The sequence below is a fragment of the Nycticebus coucang genome, chromosome X (assembly GCF_027406575.1).
Source record: "Nycticebus coucang isolate mNycCou1 chromosome X, mNycCou1.pri, whole genome shotgun sequence".
Classification (NCBI taxonomy): Eukaryota; Metazoa; Chordata; class Mammalia; order Primates; family Lorisidae; genus Nycticebus; species Nycticebus coucang.
The window spans coordinates 143,033,462-143,052,016 of NC_069804.1; the positions used below are offsets into that span (position 1 = coordinate 143,033,462).

The 18,555-nt window shown below is 37.3% G+C and overlaps 1 protein-coding gene across 1 annotated transcript in view; it reads left to right on the plus strand.

The window, feature by feature from the left end:
- The window catches only part of WDR44 (WD repeat domain 44), a 95,725-nt gene that overhangs the window by 42,501 nt on the left and 34,669 nt on the right, over nucleotides 1-18,555 (plus strand). The window contains exons 4-9 of the mRNA XM_053580312.1: nucleotides 2,433-3,066; nucleotides 3,580-3,710; nucleotides 5,860-5,955; nucleotides 7,225-7,361; nucleotides 11,504-11,587; nucleotides 17,229-17,335. Of these exons, the coding sequence (XP_053436287.1) occupies nucleotides 2,433-3,066; nucleotides 3,580-3,710; nucleotides 5,860-5,955; nucleotides 7,225-7,361; nucleotides 11,504-11,587; nucleotides 17,229-17,335 (1,189 nt within the window). The remainder of the gene's footprint in view (nucleotides 1-2,432; nucleotides 3,067-3,579; nucleotides 3,711-5,859; nucleotides 5,956-7,224; nucleotides 7,362-11,503; nucleotides 11,588-17,228; nucleotides 17,336-18,555) is intronic.

Here is an 18,555-nt window from a genome sequence, read left to right on the forward strand (position 1 = left end):
TCTGTTATCTTCCTTTCCAGTGGCTCCTTTTCTTCAGTTTATAAAAATACTGGCTCGCTTTGTTGTAGCTCTTCCATTTATAGCCAAGTTTTTGGAAAACATAGACCATACTCACTATCTCTATGTCTTTACTTCTTATTCATTGTTTTATTTTCTTTTTTCTTTTTCTTTTTTTTTTTTTTTTTTTTTTGAGGCAGAGCCTCAAGCTGTCACCCTGGGTAGAGTGTCGTGGCGTCACAGCTCACAGCAACCTCCAACTCCTGAGCTCAAGTGATTCTCCTGCCTCTGCCTCATAAGTAGCTGGGACTGCAGGCACCCGCCATGTCTGGCTAATTTTTTGGTTGCAGCCATCATTGTTGTTTGGTGGCCTGGGCTGGATTCAAACCCGCCAGCTCAGGTGTATGTGGCTGGCACCTTAGCCTCTTGAGCCACAGGTGCTGAGCCTACTTCTTATTCATTCTTAAACCTATTGAGGCCGGGTGTGGTAGCTCACGCCTGTAATCCTAGCACTTGGAAGGCCGAGGCAGGTGGATTGCCTGAGCTTACAGGTTGGAGACCAGCCTGAGCCAGAGCACTATCTCTAAAAATACCAGACATTGTAAAGGGCGCCTGTTGTCCCAGCTACTTGGGAGGCTGAGGCAAGAGAATTACTTGAGCCCAAGAGTCTGAGGTTGCTGTGAGCTATGATGCCACAGCACTCTACCCAGGACGACAAAGTGAGACTCTGTCTCAACAATAAATAAATAAATTCTTAAACCTATTGTCATCTGACTTTTGTTAGTTATTACTGAGGTCCTCAGTGTTCAGTAACTATATAATTCACAAATTAGATGAGCTCTAGTTAATATTCCTCTGGTAAAAGTGAGATAATTTCCAAGGTTAACAATTCGAAGATTGTGGCCGTTAACCTTTGTGTAGGCTGGTCTTGAACTCCTGGTCTCAAGCCTATAACCCTAGAATTCTGGGGGGCTGAGGCTGAGACCCCATCTCTACTAAAAATAGAAAAATTAGCTGGGCATAGTAGCAGGTGCCTATAGTCCCAACTACTTAGGAGCCTGAGGCAAGAGGATTGCTTGAGCCCAAGAGTTTGAGGTTGCTGTGAGTTATGACACCATGGCACTTCCCCAGGGTGACTGAATTGAGACTGTCCCCAAAAAAGAAAAAGCCAATTTAAAGATTGAGATAAAATAATATATGGAATATGGTAGGAAATCAGGGATGAATATTATTGAACAAAAGTAATATTCAGTTAAAGTTAACATGAAATTGTTATAAATCAGATCAAAAATGGTTTTGCAACACATCTCATTAACTTTCCAGAGCCAAGAAATTGAAAAAGCAAAAGTTATTCATGGTGGCAGGATAAGTGGGCTGGGAGATTTAATCTGTTAGTAATGACAAGACTGAGTGGGTAGAAAATATATTTTCTTATAAATGTTGATAAAAGACATAGAAAGCCTGCCTATATTTTTTCAGCTGCAGATAAGAAATAAAAGGGGGAAAGGCAAGGTAAGTGGGTGTTTGAACTCTTCATAGTTCTGCCATCAGTATGAATAGTAAAGGATTAGATATAGTTTGTTTAAAATGTTAATCTGCTGGGTTCAGTGGCTCACACCTATCGTCCTAGCAACTTGAGAGGTTGGAGCAGGAGGATTGCTTGAGACTGGGAGTTTAAGACCAGCCTACACAAAATAGCAACACCCAACTCAAAAAAATTGTTTTAATTTAGGTGTGGTGGCCAGCACCTGTAGTCCCAGCTACTTAAGAAGCAGCTGAAGTGGAAGGGTTACTTGAGCCCAGGAATTCAATGCTACGTTAGTTGTGACTATGCCCCTGTACTCCAGCCTGACAGAACAAGACCCCATCTCTAAAAAGTAAAAATGTTAATCTCCCTGCATCTACTGGCTTTTTCTGTCATAGGTTTGATTTCAGAGCTAAACAACTTTAATTCTTGTCCTGGGTAGATTTGGATTCTTATGGTTTTGTTAAGTAGGCTCAAACCAGCAGGCTGTTATTGCAACTAATTTGGCATAAGTATGTAAATGAATCAGGATATTAAGAACCTTAATGAAGGTTTAGGTTTGACCTTTATTTTATGGGGTTGATTGAACTTTTGTGACTGTATGTACTAATACAAATTCCCTGTTATGATGGTTAAGAGTATGGATTCTAGAACCAAACTCCCTAGGTTATAGCAGCTTTAACTTTACTATCATTGGACAAATTACTTGATCGTCTATGCCTTGTTTTCCTCATTTGTAAAATGATGACAGTAGGAATAGAATCTTACAAAGTTATTATAAATAGTAAAACATAAAGTTTGGGTTAAAAACATTGCCTGGCTCATACTAAGTACTATATAAATGATTAACTATTATTATGTTCTTGTAAATAGCTTCATTTTTAAAAACTGATTTTTAACCTTCCATCAGATTATTGAAAGTATTATCAAAGAGAGTCAGAAAGTACTACAGTTTGAAGATGACTCTTTGGATTCCAAAGGAAAAGAACTCTCTGATCAGGCTACTGCCGGTCCTATTGTGGCTAGAACAGATCTTAGCAATATGCCTGGACTGGTAACCAGAGATCAAGCACTGCAAGAAGAATCCAAAAAGGCAGAGAGTCAGAATGCATTTGAACAAACTGAATTAGAATCAAAAAGTGTTACTTCTGATGATACCTGTGACAAGCCAGTAGATGAAACCACTAAATTAACCAAAAGAAGTTCAACTGAGCAGCTTAATGTACCTGAACCTGAAACAGAAGTATTGAACAAGGAAGCAATGGAAGTCAAACAAAGTAATGTTCTAGAACCTGTGTCTTCAAACACCTTATCCACTAAAGATTTGGGTGCCTTGGAAGAAGTGGCTCCAGCCAAACCTCCAAGACACCTTACTCCAGAACCTGATATAGTGGCTAGTACAAAGAAGCCTGTTCCAGCACGCCCTCCTCCTCCAACAAACCTCCCACCTCCTAGACCCCCACCTCCATCTCGGCCTGCTCCACCCCCAAGAAAAAAGAAAAGCGAATCGGAGTTTGAGGCTCTTAAAACACCTGATCTAGATGGCAAGTATTGAGAAATAACTTTTTGTGGGGAGATGTTGCAGTCTAAACTGTTTAACATTCTGCTTTTGTTTCAGTTTATGCTATGTAAAACCATGCTGATTACCAAATTATAAAAATTATTTCCTTAGTAATACACAAAAAGTGAAAATGTTTACAATGGTGACAAGTTACAGTACTAGAATTGAATGTTTCAACAGACTTAAACTTTCAAATCTTTTGCCATCTAAGGTGCAATGTGGCATGGTGAAAAAGAATATGAAATTTGGAGACTTTGGTCTTAGATTCAGGTCCTGCATCTTTCTATGTATGAGTTGTACAGTCTTGGGGAAGTGAAATAACTTGTTTGAACCATGGTTTCCCCATGTAGAAAACTAGAACAAGAATTATCAGGCCACTTTCCTCACAGTATTGTTATAAGAATCAAACAATAAAAGTTGAAGTACTTTTTAAGGTATGTATAAGGTCCCAAATAAATACTAGTTATTGTTGTTGTTTCTATTATTATCGTTGCAGTTCCAAAAGAGAATATTACGTCTGATTCACTCCTAACTACAAACATGGCTTCAGAGAGTACAGTTAAAGATTCTCAGCCTTCTCTTGATTTGGCAAGTGCTACCAGTGGAGATAAAATAGTTACTGCCCAGGTTGGTGAATTAATGCTACATTTGATATAGGCTTTACCAACTTTCTGAAACTGGGTGGTTTGTTGATTGTTGAACCTTCTTTCTTCTTCAGGCCAAATTTTTTTGTCCTCCTAGATCTGGCCTCTTTTATTTCTCTTGTCCCTCTCTGCTACTGACTAACTGGGTGAGCCTAGCAAGCTGTTTAGCATCTGAGTTTCAGATGTCCCATTGATAAAATAGCGGCGGAGGGGATGGGGTACCATGAGCTGGAAGGTAGTAGCATTCAAAATGAAAGGTGCTGCTATTTGTAATATTGTTGATATTAACAAATGGTCTTCATATATCTGACCTGTACTAGTCAAAATTGAAGACTTTTAAAATTAATTTCCTTTTTTAATCATAAACGTTACATGCAAGGCAATGGAGTTGTACAAAAGACTTGATAACCTGAATTTTACCACAACTACATTCTGGGGCTCAGTATTTCTTAGATGGTAGCTATTGTAAGACATGTGACACTATAGTTTTGTTATAGCCTTACAGTAGGAGTCAGCAGCAGTTTATTTTTGTAAAGTTCCCAAGCTAAGAATGGTCTTTATATTTTAAAGGGTTGTATTAAAAATAAAAGGAATATTATGCAGCCTTAAAGAAAGATGGAGACTTTACCTCTTTCACATTTACATGGATTGAGCCGAAACATATTCTTCATAGCAAAGTATCTCAAGAATGGAAGAAAAAGTATCCAATGTACTCAGCCCCTACTATGAAGCTAAATTATAGCTTTCACATGAAGACTATAACCCAACTATTGCACAAGACTATGGGGAAAGGGCCAAGGAAGGGGAAGGGAGGGAGGAGGTTTTGGTGGAGGGAGGGTAATGGGTGGGGCCACATCTATGGTGCATCTTAGAATGGGTACAGGCGATTGCACTAGTGTACACAGCTATAATTTAACAATAAAAAAAGAAAAGAAAAAAATAATAAAAATAAAAGGAATATTATGCAGCCTTAAAGAAAGATGGAGACTTTACCTCTTTCATGTTTACATGGATTGAGCTGAAACATATTCTTCATAGCAGAGTATCTCAAGAATGGAAGAAAAAGTATCCAATGTACTCAGCCCTACTATGAAAATAATTTATGACTTTCATATGAAAGCTATAACCCAGTTATAACCTAAGAATATGGGGAAAGGGAGGGGAGGGGAGGGGGGAGAATGGATGGAGGGAGGGTAATTGCTGGGACCACACCTACGTTGCATCTTACAAGGGTACATGTGAAACTTAGTAAATGTAAAATGTAAATGTCTTAACACAATAACTAAGAAAATGCCAGGAAGGCTATGTTAACCAGTTTGATGAAAATATTTCAAATTGTATATAAAACCAGCACATGGTGCCCCATGATTGCATTAATGTACACAGCTATGATTTAATAAAAAAAATAAATGAAAATAAAAGGAAGAGGACAGCACCACTAGCTCAGTGGGTAGAGCGCCGGCCGCATACACCCAGGCTGGCAGGTTTGAACCCAGCCCAGGCCAGCTAAACAACAATGACAACTATAACAAAAAAATAGCCGGACGTTGTGGCAGGCGCCTGTAGTCCCAGCTACTTGGGAGGCTGAGGCAAGAGAATCTCTAAGGCCCAAGAGTTTAGGGTTGCTATGGAGCTGTGACACCACAGCACTCTACCAATGGTGACATACCGAGATTCTGTCTCAAAAAATAAAAATAAGTAAAAAATAAATAAATAAATAAAAGGAAGAGCATGCAAAAGAGACTATATGAACAAAAAAGCCTAAAATATTTACTATCTGGCTCTTTGCAGAAAAAAGTTTTCTGACTACTGCCTTTGAAATATCAGTGATGTACAGCCTAGGTTAATAGCAATCTTAGTAGAGAACTGTTTTTCAGCCAGTTGCAAATACAACATTTATTTGTTTTCAAGACTACTAAGACATTATTTCATGGGCAGCAATAATTTTGGTGCCTAATGTTTTGCAGCATGCTGGGAATAATAAAGGACCAAAATGGAAGGTTCCTTTTAAATTTTCAGTAGGCTACATTACCTGAATCATAGAATTCTTTAGAACTGTGTGTTGTAATGAATAATTGAAAACTATAGAAATTGACTCAGTCTAATTTCTGTTTATAAAATTATAATTTCAGGAAAATGGAAAAGCACCTGATGGACAGATGATTGCAGGTGAAATGATGGGTCCTCAGAGACCTAGATCCAACTCTGGGAGAGAGCTTACTGATGAGGTAGAATTAGATTTTTTTGTTGTGTTATTCTTGAAAACCATAAAGTATAAAAAAAAAATGGGAATATGAAAAGGTTCTGCAGATGGATGGTGGTAATGATTGTACAGCAATGGGAATGTATTTAATGACCCCAAAATATACACTTAAAATGGCTAAAATGGTAAATTTTATGTATAGTTTATCAAAATTTTTAAGTTCATTGCTGCTAGGCAAAAACGTCATGTAGAATAAAAAGTGAAAATTGAAAATTACCTTCATTTTTGCTTTCGCAATATGCTAGATCTTGCATCTCTCACTTAAAGCTTGCTTTTAACACCATTGTATAATAGAATAAATACTGAAAGCAAGGTACATGTTTGATAGAAAGTAGGCTTTAAAAGAACTTGATATTATAGATATATGTTATTATGCAAACATTAAATGGTTTGTATTATTTTAATGGTTTCTTATTTAGATTTAGTATGCATCTATTGGCCATTTTATTCAGAATTAAGTTTTGTAGCAAAACCTTAGTTTTTGTTTCTTTAACACATATATCTACACATGAAGTACAAAAACCAAAAAAATAAAAAATATCGTACTTTGGAAAAGTTTAGAAGTTTCTCAACATGTTAAATATAGTGTTACTATGACCTGACAACTCCATTCCTGTGTATATACTGAAGAAAAATAAAAACAAGTCTATAAAAAAGTATACAAATATTCATAGCAGCATTATTCATAAGCCAAAAAGTGGAAATAACCCAAATGTCCATCACTGATGAATGGATAACGTATCGTATGTTGATACAATTAAAAGGAATGAAGTACTGATACATGCTACCACATGGATGAACCTTTAAAACATGCTAAGTGAGAGAATCCAGACACAAAAGGCCATATATGTTATTTGATTTATATGAAGTATCTGAAATAGGCATATCCACAGAGACAGAAAGTAGATTAGTAATTGCCAAGGGCTGGTACCAAAGGAAAATGAGGTGTGATTGCTATAAGGGGTTTCCTTTGAGGGTGGTGAAAATGTTCTAATTTAGTGGTGATGGTTGCAAAACACTGGACGTACTAAAAACCATTGAATAGTATGTTTAAATGAGAACATTTTATGGTATATGAGTTATATTTCAATGTAGTGTTAAAATTATTATTCACAGTATTGACTATATCTAAAAAGCCCTTACCTTAATTTTTTGACAATTTTTGTAGACTCAAAAGGATAATTCAATTATAGGTCATTTGGTGTGATTTTTGTTTTTTGTTTGTTTACCTCAGGAAATTTTAGCCAGTGTAATGATTAAGAACTTAGACACTGGTGAAGAAATACCTTTGAGTCTTGCAGAAGAGAAACTGCCAACAGGTATTAATCCTCTCACTCTACACATCATGAGAAGGACAAAGGAATATGTAAGGTATGGCCTAATGCTGTTGTTTACGATTTGTATTATTTCAGAGTGGTGAAGATTTTTCTTTCTGAACTGTGATAGTCCTTAATTTGGTTTCATTTAGTCTTCTTTTTTTAATCTGGAATTAAAATAGAGCTAATATGTGTATTCTTTAACTTTATTTTCTCTCAAGACCATACAGTTACTTGGGGGAAGATTATATAATCTTAAATCCCATAATATTTAGTTTCTTTTTTTTTTAACCATTTGTATTATACTTGAGACAGTATAATTTCTACTTGTACATGTACTTACTATATAATACATAACAAGGCTGGCTCGGTGCCTGTGGCTCAAGCAGCTAAGGCACCAGCCACATACACCTGAGCTGGCAGGTTCGAATCCAGCCGGGCCCGCCAAACAACAATGTGGCTGCAACCAAAAAAAATAGCCGGGCATTGTGGCGGGTGCCTGTAGTCCCAGCTACTTGGGAGGTGGAGGCAGGAGAATCGCTTGAGCCCAGAATTTGCCGTGAACTATGATGCCACAGCACTCTACCCAGGGTGACAGCTTGAGGCTCTGTCTCAAAAGGAAAGACAAAAAAAGGCTAAAAAGCCATATGAAATGAATGTCTAGTCTTCTGAAACCTCATGAATTTTATAAATGTACTGTTTTTGTAGGGTCAGAATATAGCTTTAGAGCAAGGTGATTGACTTTATTGTGAAATGCATGTATATAGATCTAAGGAATAATTTTGGTAAAAGCAAAAGTTTTTTTATTAAATATAATATGCACTGTACTGATGAGTGGAGAGGAAGATATTTAAAGTTATTTTATCATTTCTGTGTAGCACATTTGTTCAGCAAAAAGCCTTGCTTGTAGATTTTTCCTGAGTTCCTAAATTGCATTCACTTATATTCTATACATTGCACCTTGCTTAAAAATGCTATTCTTCAGACTCTGTGAAGAATAGAATACATCAAGCAGCTAAGGCACATACATCAGAGCTGACAGGTTTGAATCCAGCCCAGGCCCACTAAACAACGACGGCTGCAACCAAAAAATAGCCAGGCATTGTGGCGGGCGCCTGTAGTCCAGCTACTTGGGAGGCTGAGGCAGGACAATTGCTTCAGCCCAGGAGTTGGAGGTTGCTGTGAGCTGCGATGCCACGGCCCTCTACCCAGGGCAACAGCTTGAGGCTCTGTCTCAAAAAAAAAAAAAAAAAAAACAATTTACGAATCTCACTCATGAATATAGACGCAAAAATTCTCAACAAAATCCTAGCCAATAGATTACAGCTTATCATCAAAAAAGTCATTCATCATGATCAAGTAGGCTTCATCCAAGGAATGCAAGGCTGGTTTAACATACGCAAGTCTATAAACGTTATCCACCATATTAACAGAGGCAAAAATAAAGATCACATGATCCTCTCAATAGATGCAGAAAAAGCATTTGATAAAATCCAGCATCCTTTTCTAATTAGAACACTGAAGAGTATAGGCATAGGTGGCACATTTCTAAAACTGATTGAAGCTATCTATGACAAACCCACAGCCAATACTTTACTGAATGGAGTAAAACTCAAAGCTTTTCCTCTTAGAACTGAAACCAGACAAGGTTGTCCTCTGTCATCTTTACTATTTAACATAGTGCTGGAAGTTCTAGCCAATACAATTAGGCAAGACAAGGAAATAAAGGGAATCCAAATGGGAGCAGAGGAGGTCAAACTCTCCCTCTTTGCTGACGACATGATCTTATACTTAGAGAACCCCAAAGACTCAACCACAAGACTCCTAGAAGTCATCAAAAAATACAGTAATGTTTCAGGATATAAAATCAATGTCCACAAGTCAGTAGCCTTTGTGTACACCAATAACAGTCAAGATGAGAAGCTAATTAAGGACACAACTCCCTTCACCATAGTTTCAAAGAAAATGAAATACCTAGGAATATACCTAACGAAGGAGGTGAAGGACCTCTGTAAAGAAAACTACGAAATCCTCAGAAAGGAAATAGCAGAGGATATTAACAAATGGAAGAACATACCATGCTCATGGATGGGAAGAATCAACATTGTTAAAATGTCTATACTTCCCAAAGCAATCTACCTATTCAATACCATTCCTATCAAAATACCAACATCGTACTTTCAAGATTTGGAAAAAATGATTCTGCGTTTTGTATGGAACCGGAAAAAACCCCGTATAGCTAAGGCAGTTCTCTGTAACAAAAATGAAGCTGGGGGCATCAGCATACCAGATTTTAGTCTGTACTACAAAGCCATAGTGCTCAAGACAGCATGGTACTGGCACAAAAACAGAGACATAGACACTTGGAATCAAATTGAAAACCGAGAAATGAAATTAACATTTTACAACCACCTAATCTTTGATAAACCAAACAAGAACATACCTTGGGGGAAAGACTCCCTATTCAATAAATGGTGTTGGGAGAACTGGATGTCTACACGTAAAAGACTGAAACTGGACCCACACCTTTCCCCACTCACAAAAATTGATTCAAGATGGATAAAGGACTTAAATTTAAGGCATGAAACAATAAAAATCCTCCAAGAAAGCATAGGAAAAACACTGGAAGATATTGGCCTGGGGGAAGACTTCATGAAGAAGACTGCCATGGCAATTGCAACAACAACAAAAATAAACAAATGGGACTTCATTAAACTGAAAAGCTTCTGTACAGCTAAGGAGACAACAACCAAAGCAAAGAGACAACCTACACAATGGGAAAGGATATTTGCATATTTTCAATCAGACAAAAGTTTGATAACTAGGATCTATAGAGAACTCAAATTAATCCACATGAAAAAAGCCAACAATCCCATATATCAATGGGCAAGAGACATGAATAGAACTTTCTCTAAAGACGACAGACGAATGGCTAACAAACACATGAAAAAATGTTCATCATCTCTATATATTAGAGAAATGCAAATCAAAACAACCCTGAGATATCATCTAACCCCAGTGAGAATGGCCCACATCACAAAATCTCAAAACTGCAGATGCTGGCGTGGATGTGGAGAGAAGGGAACACTTTTACACTGCTGGTGGGACTGCAAACTAGTACAACCTTTCTGGAAGGAAGTATGGAGAAACCTCAAAGCACTCAAGCTAGACCTCCCATTTGATCCTGCAATCCCATTACTGGGCATCTACCCAGAAGGAAAGAAATCCTTTTATCATAAGGACACTTGTACTAGACTGTTTATTGCAGCTCAATTTACAATCGCCAAAATGTGGAAACAGCCTAAATGCCCACCAACCCAGGAATGGATTAACAAGCTGTGGTATATGTATACCATGGAATACTATTCAGCCATTAAAAAAAATGGAGACTTTACATCCTTCGTATTCACCTGGATGGAAGTGGAAGACATTATTCTTAGTAAAGCATCACAAGAATGGAGAAGCATGAATCCTATGTACTCAATTTTGATATGAGGACAATTAATGACAATTATGGTTATGGGGGGGGAAGCAGAAAGAGGGAAGGAGGGAGGTGTGTGTCACACTTTATGGGGGCAAGACATGATTACAAGAGGGACTTTACCTAACAATTGCAATCAGTGTAACCTGGCTTATTGTATCCTCAATGAATCCCCAACAATAAAAAAAAAAAAAAGAAAAGGTTAAATAAAAAAAAAAAAATTCACTAAGAATGAAATGAAAACCAAACACTTAGGGAACTCTTGGAACACTTTTCTGGGTTCCAGAGACATAATTTAAAAACTGTGCTCTAGCCCAGCACAGTATAATACTGTAGCTACTGGCTGTGTGTGGCTACTGAGGAACTGAAGTTATCCATTCAAAACCGAGACGTGCTGTAATTGTAAAATACACATGGGACCTCAAAGACTTAGTACAAAAAAGATGTACAATCTCATATAATATTTTACATCGACTACATGTTTAAATAATATTTTAGATCTATTGTGTTAAACAAATATATTATTAATATTAAAAAAAAATTCTGCAATCTCTGAAGCCTTTAAATTCACAGGGCCATCATGCGTATTAAAATTATATACAGTTTATTAACTTTTATTTTGATTCACTAATTATATAGTAAGTACATGTGCAAGTAGAAATTTTTGAGAAGTATAAGAGAAATGATTTCTTTTAAAACGATTTCCCTTCTTACAGTAATGATGCAGCACAGTCAGATGATGAAGAAAAGTTACAATCTCAATCAACAGATACTGATGGTGGAAGGTTAAAACAGAAAACGTGAGTTACAGTGCATCCCTTTTCATTTCAAGCTTTCATTAAAAAATATGAGAACTGCCCTGCTATTTTAAATATCTGCTCTATCCAGTTTATGTCTACCCACCACCACTACTCCCTGCCCCCAGGTGATAGATTATAAGTACCTTGGGGTTAAAGCATCTGACATATGGTAAATAACCAATAAACTTTGCATTATACTTGTATTATTTTTCTGCTGATAAGAACATGATCATCTTTAAAGTTGTCTTTTCCCTTTTCTCTTCATCTCTACAAATTGTGCTCATCTTTTTAAATCCAACTATATGAGATTCTTCCTGACTATTCCAGTTCACAGCAAATTTCCTTCTTTTCTCAATTTCAGTGATGATCTATTCTATAACTTTTTTCCTTTCTTATATATTATCTTGAACTGTTTTCTGGTGTTAAAGATAAGACAAGTATATGTTAAACAGCTAAACTGTATGTTGAAAAGATTGTGATCTTCTCCATCCTTCTGTTTCCCCTACAAAAGTCTTAACTCCATGGTCAGCATATAGATTTTGCTTGATTATACATAACTCACTAAATTGACAATAATTGAGTTAGGGTCCAAAGTGAATTCTCCACTTGAGTCTTTTCTTAGTGTGTATCAAAGCATTGAGGATTTTTTTAAAAACATATATCCCACATGCAGCAAATATATGGTAACACCTCAGATATCTGGAACTTGGCTGTCTAGTAGTGTCAGCTATCAGGGACCTGAGAATTAGGAATTATTCAGCAGCAGATAAACATACAGGAGAGAAGTCACATAGCTTATACACAAAAACTCATCATTTTTTTAAGAGAAAAGCTGCTCAGTTTTATTTAAAGCCATTATAATTCATTTCTTATGTCATTTTTAAAAAAATATGGTCATCTAATATTTGAGGTCTTGGCAGAATAGAAGCAGCGAACTGACAACATGTAAGTAGACATGTAAGAATGATAGGTAATATTCTTATTGTAAGACAATAATCTAAAAATTATGAAAAGACTCATAGCACAACTATTGCATATAGCAGTGTTTTCCAACTTTTTTCATGCCATGATGCACATAAAACATGATAATATTTGCACTGAATGCTGGTGTATACTCATGAGGCATCTGGGAGCCAAAGAAGCTTGGTCCAGGGTTTTGGCTTCCCTGGGTCCTGCCCTGTTGCCCTGAGGCTGATGGAAGAACAAATAATATGGCCCAGCTGCAATCCATGAAAGACCGCAAGTGTTTTAAAGAATAGTAAAGATGATAACAATACGCCTATTAATCAAGGAAAGAAACTTAAACAACATTAAGTACCATGTAAGAAGGCATTAAAGTATGTAGTTTAGGCTCGGTGCCTGTAGCTTAGTGGCTAGAGCGCCAGCCACGTACACCAGAACTGCGGGTTCGAACCTAGCCCAGGCCTGCCAAACAACAATGACAACTACAACCAAAAAATAGCCAGGTGTTGTGACGGGTGCCTGTAGTCCCAGCTACTTGGGCATTTGAGGCAAGAGAATCACGTAAACCCAAGAGTTTGAGGTTGCTATGAGCTGTGAAGCTACAGCACTCTACTGAGGGTGACATATGAGACTCTGTCTCTAAATAAATTATATAGTTTAGAAATATTTTTGTCTAGTATGATTAAAATATCTGTTTTCTTGGCCTTTAAAGTGGTAATAAACCTATAGTTATCCAGAAAATATAACTTCAGAATTATAGGTAGCAAAGACCTTGCAATGGTTTTAAAAATAGTTTATCATCTCTAGTTTTTGGTTATCAAAAAATACAGAAATGCATAAAATAGAAATGAAATTTTCTTAGTTCTTAACCCCAGAAATAACCACTGTCAATAGCTCAATGTACATAGAATTTTTTTCTCACAAAAGTGGGATAATACTATGCCTATAGTTTATCAGCTTGCTTTTTATTGAAAATCTATTATGTCACAGACGACATCTCTTTATAAAAGCACCAACAGTAAATTTATTGCAGCCTTTCTGTGAGTCAGACATGAAAGTTAGGTGCTGGGAATACAACAGTTAAGAAGACAGTCATAATCTCTGCCTTTATAGAGGTTCTAGTTAAACGTAAGAAACAGTCACTAAATGTGTAATTACACAGATAAATCTAGCTATATTTGCAGCAATTGGCATAAAAGAAAAGTCCCAGGTGCTGTGAGAGTGTACAGTAGTCCTTCCCTTATCCTCAGTAGATAAGTTCCAAGATTGCCCCTCCCCCAGTGGATGCTCAATAGCTAGGGCACCAGCCACATACACCAGAGCTGGCAGGTTCAAATCCAGCCCAGGCCTGCCAAACAACAATGACAACTACAGTCAAAAAATAGCCGGGCATTGTGGCAGGTGCCTGTAGTTACAGCTACTTGGAGGCTGAGGCAAGAGGATCGCTTAAGCCCAAGAGTTTGAGGTTACTGTGAGCTGTGACGCGATGGCACTCTATCTAGAACGACATCTTGAGACTCTGTCTAAAAAAAAAACATGAGTCCTATATATGGAAACTTCAGCTATGTACTTGTGTTATGTTGTGTTTGGAAATACCTACTGGGAAAGTGCTGCCTAATTTTATTACATGCAAATATCAAAACTCAAAGAGAAGGGACAAGGGATCATTTTGGGCTACAAGAGAATTCTATTTTGCAAGAAAATACTTCTTTACCTTTTCTTTTTATTGGTAAAATGTGTTGGGGTATGTGTGTCTTTTTTTTTTTCTTTTGCGGTTTTTGGCTGGGGTTGGGTTTGAACCCACTACCTCTGGCATATGGTGCCAGTGCCCTACTCCTTTGAGCCACAGGTGCTGCCTTTGTGTGTCTTTGTTTAAGAAATAGGTTCTCACTCTGTTGCCCAGGCTGGAGTGCAGAGGCACATTCATGGCTCACTATAGACTCAAACTCCTGGGTTCAAGTAGTCCTCCCACTTCAGCCTCCCAAGTAGCTAGGACTACAGGCACACACCACCACGCCCAGCTAATTTCTTTATTTCTTTGTTGTTGTTGTTGTTGTTGTTGTTTTGGAGGCAGCATCTTGCTATGTTGTCCAGGCTAGTCTTAAACTCCTGGCCTCAAGTGATTCTCCTATCTCAGCCTCCTGAGTTGCTGGGATTAAAGGCATGAGCCATCATACCTGACTGTAAAATGTGCTTTATTATTTCAAAATTTTGGGGATATAAGTGGTTTGGGTTACATAGACCGCTTTTGTAATGCTTGAATCAGGATTTAACTGTGTCCCTCACCCAGATAGTGTTCATTGAACCTGCTAGGTAGGTTTTCTCCCATACCCTACTACCCCCTCTCCTCTGTCCCCTGCTTGATTTCCACTGAGGTTTACTTCCCTCTGTGTACATGTGTGCTCATCAGTTAGTTTCAATTTAATAGTGAATATATGTGGTATTTGTTTTTTCATTGTTTAAATAATTCACTTAGGATAATGGTCTCTAGTTCTATCCAAATTGTTGCAAAAGGCATGAAATCATCCTTCTTCATGGCTAAGTGGTATTCCATGGCATACCTACTTTGTATGCTGCATTTTTTTAATCCACTCATGAATTGATGGGCATTTAGGTTAATTTAGGTGAGACTCTCTCTCACCCCTTCCCCCCAAAAAAGAGTATCCAAATCAGGACAAAGTAGGTCAAACTATGGCTTTTTGCTGGCAATATGATCTTTTATCTAGAAAACCCTAAAAATTCCACCAAAATGATCATGGGATTGATAAATTCAGCAAAGTCTCAGAAAATTAATATACAGAAATCAGTAGCATTCCTATACACCAGTAACAGTCAAACCAAGAGTCAAATCAAAGACTCAATATCATTCACAATAGCTACAAAGATAATAACAATACCTAGGAATATACTTAAAACCAAGGAGAGTGAAAGATCTCTACAAAGAGAACTATGAAACACTGAAGAAAGAAATTGCAAATGACACAAACAAATGGAAAAACATCACGTTCATGGATCAGTAGAATCAATATTGTCAAAATTTCCAGGCTACCCAAAGTGACTTACAGATTCCATATTATCCCTATCAAAATACCAACATTATATTTTACAAATCTAAGAAAAATAATTCTACACTTCTTTGGAATCAGAAAAGAGCCCAGACAGCCAAAGCAATCTTAAGCAAAAGGAGCAGATCTGGAGACATCACATACCAGACTTCAAACTATATGACAAGGCTATAGTAACCAGAACAGCATGGTATTTTCAAGATGGTTAAGACTGAAATGTAATGCATGAAACTATAAGAATTCTAGAAGAAAATGTTGAAAAAAGTCTTCAAGATATTGGCCAAAGAAAAGAATTTATGAATAAGACCCCAATGGCAGGCTTGGTGCCCATAGCTTAGTGGTTAGGGCACCAGCCACATGCCAGGGCTGGTGGGTTCAAACCTGGCCCAGGCCTGCTAAACAACAATAACAACTACAACCAAAAAATAGCCTGGCATTGTGGCGGGCGCCTGTAATCCCAGCTACTTGGGAGACTGAGATGAGAGAATCACTTAAGCCCAAGAGATTAAGGTTGCTGTGAGCTGCGATGTTACGGTACTCTACCAAGGGTGACATAGTGAGACTCTATCTCAAAAAAAAAAAAAAAAACAATGGCAGTCACAGCAACAAAAATAAATAAGTGAGATTTGATTAAATTTAAAAAGCTTCTATAGAGCCAAGGAAATAATCAGTAGAGCAAATAGACAACCTACAGAATGGGAGAAAATACTGTAAAAATGTGTTTTTAAGGACAACTCTCTAAAGCAGTCTTTTTTTAATTAAATCATAGCTGTGTACATTAATGCAATCATGAGGTACAATATGCTGGTTTTATATACAATTTGAAATATTTTCATCAAATGGGTTAACATAGCCTTCATGGCATTTTCTTAGTTATTGTGTTAAGACATTTATATTCTACATTTATTAACTTTCACATGCACTCTTGCAAGATGCCCCATAGGAGTGGTCCCACCAATTATCCTGCCTCCACCCATCCTCCCCCCTCCCCTCCCCTCCCTATTCCCTTTCTCCATATTCTTGGGCTATAATTGGGTTATAGCTTTCATATGAGGGCTGAGTAGAGTGGGTAGAGTGCTGTAGCATCACAGCTCACAGCAACCTCCAACTCCTGGGCTCAAGTGATTCTTCTGCCTCTGCCTCCCAAGTAGCTGGAGTAGAGTGGGTAGAGTGCTAGTAGGGCTGAGTACATTGGATACTTTTTCTTCCATTCCTGAGATACTTTGCTAAGAAGAATATGAATAAAGCAGTACTTTCAAAGTGATTCTCTCTCTGCAGATTTGTGGCCTCACCCCAGGCTCTCTAAATCAGATTATCTGAGAATAGTGCCCATGTATCTGCACTTTAAACACGCCCTGCCAGTCAGTTACCATTCACCATTAAAGACTAGCGCTAGAATATATGGTATTATAAATTGGGGGAAATTGCCTATATTTCTTTGACAGCCATATTGACCTATTTATGCCCCAGAACAAGGGATTTGAGAACTAAAACACCTATTATTTATGTTAAAAAGTTTATTTCTAAATTACGTACTTATATTAGTCAAAGTTAATAAGTTTATCTGTGAATTTTTGAACTTTTTGCAATTAGTTAATAATTTTGTTGTTAAGGACTCAACTGAAGAAGTTCCTTGGAAAATCAGTAAAGAGAGCAAAGCATCTTGCTGAGGAATATGGTGAACGTGCTATAAATAAAGTTAAAAGTGTTAGAGATGAAGGTGAGTAAAATAGAACATTTCCATTTAATATTCAGTTAATTTATAATCTTCTAAATTTAACCTATACTTTATAAGAAGCACTCTATTTTATTGAAAGTAATAAACCTTTATAGCTAACATTTTAGTATTTCAGTAAATCAAAAGTTACTCTATCACTTAATTTTGTGAATATTAAGAAGAATGAATTTATATATCTTATGCATGAATTTGTATGTATTTTGTGATTGTGATAACCCAAAAGGTTTGAGTGTTCAATAACCAGTTGTAAATTAACTTTGTGAAACTATTTAGTTTTTACAAATACACTCAGTCCTCTGTATCTATGGGAGATTCTACTAAGCACAGATCAAAAAATATTGGGATAAAAGCTATAAAAATAAAAATACAACTAAAAATCGTACAAAAAAATACAGGCCAGGAATGGTGGCCCATACCTATAATGGTAGCACATGGTTTCAAAGGACCTTATGATTTTGTTCAGATCAAAGTGGTACAAGATCTTAGTGGTGAATATATGGTAAACAACCATTTCATTTTTCAGGAGTGATAATGTTCTCATAGAAATAAAAATACCAGCTCAGCACCTATAGCTCAAGCGGCTAAGGCACCAGCCACATACAGCAGAGCTGGCGGGTTGGAATCCAGCCTGGAGCCACCAAACAACAATGACGGCTGCAACCAAAAAATAGCCAGGCGTTGTGGCAGGCACCTGTAGTCCCAGCTACTTGGGAGGCAGAGGCAGGAGAATCACTTGAGCCCAGGAGTTGGAGGTTGCTATGAGCTGTGATGGTATAGCACTCTACCCAGGGCGACAGCTTGAGGCTCTGTCTCAAAAAAAAAAGAAAGAAATAGAAATACCTATAATGGTAGCACTTTCAGAGTTTGAGGTGGGAGGATTTCTTGAGGCCAGAAGATTGACACCAGCTTGAGCAATGTAGCAAGACCCTTTCTCTACAAAAATATAGAAACATTAGCTAAGCATGGTGACCTGTGTCTGTACTGCCAGCTGCTCAGGAGGCTGAGGCATGAGGAACACTTGAGCCCAGGAATTCAAGGTTGCAGTGAACTATAATGGCACCATCACACTCTAGTCCAGGCAACAGAGTGAGAGCTTGTCTCAAAAAATGTATATATACGGTATAACAGCTATGTACATAACATTTACATTGTATTAAGTATTATCAATAATCTAGAGATGATTTAAAATAAATGGGAGGATA